Source organism: Lycium ferocissimum, chromosome 2, assembly GCF_029784015.1.
Source record: "Lycium ferocissimum isolate CSIRO_LF1 chromosome 2, AGI_CSIRO_Lferr_CH_V1, whole genome shotgun sequence".
NCBI classification, from domain to species: domain Eukaryota; kingdom Viridiplantae; phylum Streptophyta; class Magnoliopsida; order Solanales; family Solanaceae; genus Lycium; species Lycium ferocissimum.
In genome coordinates, this window is record NC_081343.1 from 5,619,122 (window position 1) to 5,623,392 (window position 4,271).

General features: G+C 33.0%; 1 protein-coding gene across 1 annotated transcript; it reads left to right on the forward strand.

Annotated features, from left to right (window-relative positions):
• The first annotated feature begins 2,753 nt into the window (after positions 1-2,753).
• On the forward strand, positions 2,754-3,674 carry LOC132047385 (F-box/LRR-repeat protein 25-like). Its single transcript, XM_059438436.1, has one exon. The coding sequence runs from the start codon at positions 2,754-2,756 to the stop codon at positions 3,672-3,674; it is 921 nt and encodes a 306-aa protein (XP_059294419.1).
• The last annotated feature ends 597 nt before the right edge of the window (positions 3,675-4,271 follow it).

Below are 4,271 nucleotides of genomic sequence, written 5' to 3' on the forward strand. Positions count from 1 at the left end.
ATACTATTGTTTACAGCTATTCAATTTCTTAAATTTATGAATAATATTTTGTGTCTTGTTTAATTATTTTATTACATTCTTAAAATTAATTAGAAAGATAAATAACTTCATCTATCTCTACCTACCCCCGCCCAACTCCCACTCTCATTGTACATTCTTTTTCTACTGTATTTTTAATTAATTTTCTCCATTTAACATTTTTACTTATAATTAATAACTAATGTTTTTAAGAAAGTCACTCATTCATTACTGTAATCGAGATAATGGTTGGAAAAGATATGAAAATATATGCTTGTGCATATAAATTAAATGAAATTGAAATTTAAACAAAAAAACAGATTACGAAAACTACCACCGTTTAACATAAAAGTTAAGAAATGTAGAAGCTGCCTTGCAAGTAATTTAGAGAGCAGATAAGTAAAATATTAAGTGGAACATGAAAACAAATGATTCCCGTAGAGTTTTCAGATTATGATCTTTACCTCTTCTTCAAACTCTTTTTCATTAGTTCTATTCCTTAAGCCGGTGATCTATATAAGCACGAGATGTATGCTTCATCCTTTTTGAAAGAGAGAACACCAAAACCTCTCCATCTCCGTCAGGCTAGAAGTAGTTTGCAATGAAAATTTCACAATTCCAAAAGGTACTTATGTAAATGCAATGAGCATTATTTCAATTAAACCGTTACCAACTTTGATGACCATTACAAAATTAATTCTTATTCAATAGTAGTAACTTGTAACCGTAGGTTTAGTTTGTTGATTTTCTGTAAGGGTCAGCCAAATCCAAAAGATGCATGGTTTTCTAAAGGTGCGTGGTTTTCTAAATGAGAGGAATAAAAAGATGCAACTAAATGAATTAAGAGAATTTAAAAAGGGAGAAAAATCCAAAAGATAAATGGTTTTAGCCATGTATAGTCTTGCCACATCACCTTATTATGCCTAGCTATATATATAGATATATATATAGAATATAGGTTACCAAATGAAAATAGCAAAAGACTCTTCTTTTTATTTTTTTTATGTTTTGCTATTTTATTTTATCATCATCTAAATTCAAAGTTGAATTACGAAAATGCTCATTAAAAATTAATGGACCACTTTACCCTTAAAAAGAATGCCTTTTACCAATGAATAATCACAGCTTCATTTCATTGAATAACCGGTAAGTGGAAACAATTGTTTCATCTGCCGTTCATTATTGTAGGCTGTTTTGTGCAAAACATTTTTAAAGTATTATTTATTATATCATCCTTTTCATATTTCGAACTAACATTCAGTTGGTCTTTTGAGGTTCCACCATTAAAATTCTATATTCATATATAGTCTTTTCATATTCTTTGTTATACTGTATAAAAGTATACATTAAAGAGCCAAATCATTTTATCCTTTTTTCTTTTCTTTCTGCTAATTTTTTTTTATTTTCATAGAGACTATACAACTGATGTTCTGCTCGGCATGTCTTTCTGTGCACAGGTATATTTCATTTCCTGTTATACAAATCCAAGTTGTGCGTACTGCCAGCTATTATAGGTGCTTGTATTTTGCACAATAAATATGGAACACATCTTGCAAGGCTCATGTTTTAGTTGAGACTTCTCTATTTTACTACAAATTTGTGTCATTTGTTCAAGATTATTAATATTTTGTTTTCCTTTAATCAAAACATTGTTTTGCTTCTTTTCTTGGCCATCCTTGTATGCCTCTTTTTTCTACTTTTTTCGTTAATTAGAAGGGATAAAGTAGTTTGAAGACTGCCAGATACAGTTTGTACCAACTTTTTTTTTCAATAACACCAATATGAAAATACGATTACAAGGAGCTTCATGTAAATTTTGACACACCTTGTTATGCATTTGTTGAAAAAATTTGAGTGTGTCCCATTAAAAAGTATACCTGAAGCTAAATTTGGTGCTATTATCTTTCTAGCATATTACCTGAAGTACTCTATCATGATTAACAGTTCTGACCTTTTATAATTATAGTTAGTTTACATTATTAAGTACTATAAGTATACCTATTGTCAGCTAAAGTTCTTCGCACTTTCATAAAGAAAATTTAAAAGGTGTCTCAATCATATTACATTGCAAAGTACTCTTGCATTACAATTATTGTATTTAGGTTTACTAGATAACTAAATTAAATTGCTCAATTTTGCAGGTCCAAACATATCTAATAATTCGGAGTTCAGCAATCAAGTCATTTGACATTTAGTAAATCTCGTCATTTCGCATTTAGTGATTATTCATTGATTTGAGCTTTTACTTTTATCTTTTCAATTTTAATTTCCTATTACCCACACATTATGATATTATATATCGTTTTAAAAAGTCGAAACCAATTGATGTGGTCACACGTGCAACGCACTATCCAAAAAACTTTTTTTTTTTAAATTAAAAAAAGGGCACCAGGGCTAATTTGTAGAGTATTAATAAGAATTAAAGAGAGTGAGGAAATACATTAAATGCAAAAGAGAAAAAGGAAAACCAAAAAGAAGCCTAAGCAAAATGACATGTGAGCATATCATCAAAGTTGATATCCCATTCTCATGAAATTATGTTCATCTGTTCTGTTATCCATTTTGTTGATTTTTGCATACTCAAAGAGTCCGATCTGTTTTGTTGATTTCCATTTCCAGTTGTTGTTGTTGTTGTTCTTGAAATTGTTAATTTTGATATACATACATAAGCTGCTCTGCTCGGCTGCCTGACCTAGTAGGAATATCAACAACAGGAATATCAACGAGTGGATTCTATGAAAAACAAGAGGAAAATCAAGTTGGTCGAACGAGTGGATTTGCAGAGGAATATCAAGTTGGTCGAACGACTGAGTAACTTGCCAGAGCCGATTCTACTACACATCCTCTCTTTGTTGCCCGACGGAAAACAAGTTGTGCGAATGAGTGTATTATCTAAGCGCTGGAGGTTTCTTTGGATGTCCGTTCCCGTATCACTCCATTTCGACTTCAGTACCAGTCACATCAATCATACCCCTCTTCATTACTTAGCACTCCAACTTCATTATTGGAGCTCTTGTGAGAAAATACGCCAATTCAGTGTGTCCAGCTTTACCTGCCAGGAGCGTTATGCTAAACATGTTGATTTATGGCTACATTTTGCTACTACTAAAGTTGAAGAATTTACACTTGCACCTGCCGATATAGATGACCAGATTCTATATGACTTTCCTCAGTTTGCTTTTAAGAGTGCGTCGTTCAGGAAATTGGTTTTAAACAACCTCAAACTGAACCCTTCTGGTAGTGTTAATTGGACTAGTCTTACGTCTCTTTCAATTGCAAACATGGAATTGACAAATGGTGTCATGGAAAAGCTATTATCTGGTTGCCCTAACTTGGAATGCTTGAAACTAGAAGAGGTTTGGGGCATACAGCGTCTAGAAATCAACTCTCTGAAGCTGAGAAAATTGACCATACAAGAATACGAGTATAAGGACTTTTGGTTCGAAATCTTAGCCCCCTATGTCGAAAATTTGCAAGTTAATTGTTTTTGCGGTGAGATACGCATGCAACGGAGAAATGTGCATTCACTTGTCACTGCAGTCCTTGATATAAGTTTACATTCTGGGGATGAGTGCAGCTATATGAAGGAACTTCTTCACAGTGTTGCCCATGTCGAGAACCTTGAATTGAGTCCCTCATGCATCCAGGTTTATTAATACTCTTCACTATCTAATATTTAGAATCTTTTTCCGTCATGGGACTTTTTATTTGCTATTGAGTCGCCAATTTAATAAAATTGACAGTGCCACTACTTAGGATAATCCGATAACTAGTACTAAAGAACTACATTCTAGTGGCCACTTTGGTTGGACAATAGCAGGTGATTGAACAATCAACTGTGAGAATGAAGAACCTGCTATGAAAAGAACAACGTGAAAAATGTGGATTGATTCACAAAGATCATACTCTTTTTTTTTTGGGTAAATAAATGACTTTTATTACCAAAGTGAACATTACAAAGTAGTAAAAAAAAAAAACAGCCAGACTGGACAGCCCCAGTTTGACAGAACAAAACACCTCACCCACAACTAGTTCAACATAGACATCAGCTAAACACAAGCCCTTAAGGATAGTAGTTCAAAGCTTCTAATCTTCTAGCTATAGCAGTCTTCATTGAGCGTCGAACATGTACACATTGGATGATCATTCTGCATATCACTTCAAAAGTTCTTTCCACCTGAAAAAACAACCTTTGATTCCTCTCTTGCCAAATATGGTACCCATTGCTGTCCAGAGCCATTCGAAATATGCTA

Excerpts from the sequence above, each read along its gene's own strand:
- LOC132047385 (XM_059438436.1), top strand. The coding sequence starts at position 2,754 with ATGAAAAACAAGAGGAAAATCAAGTTGGTCGAACGAGTGGATTTGCAG.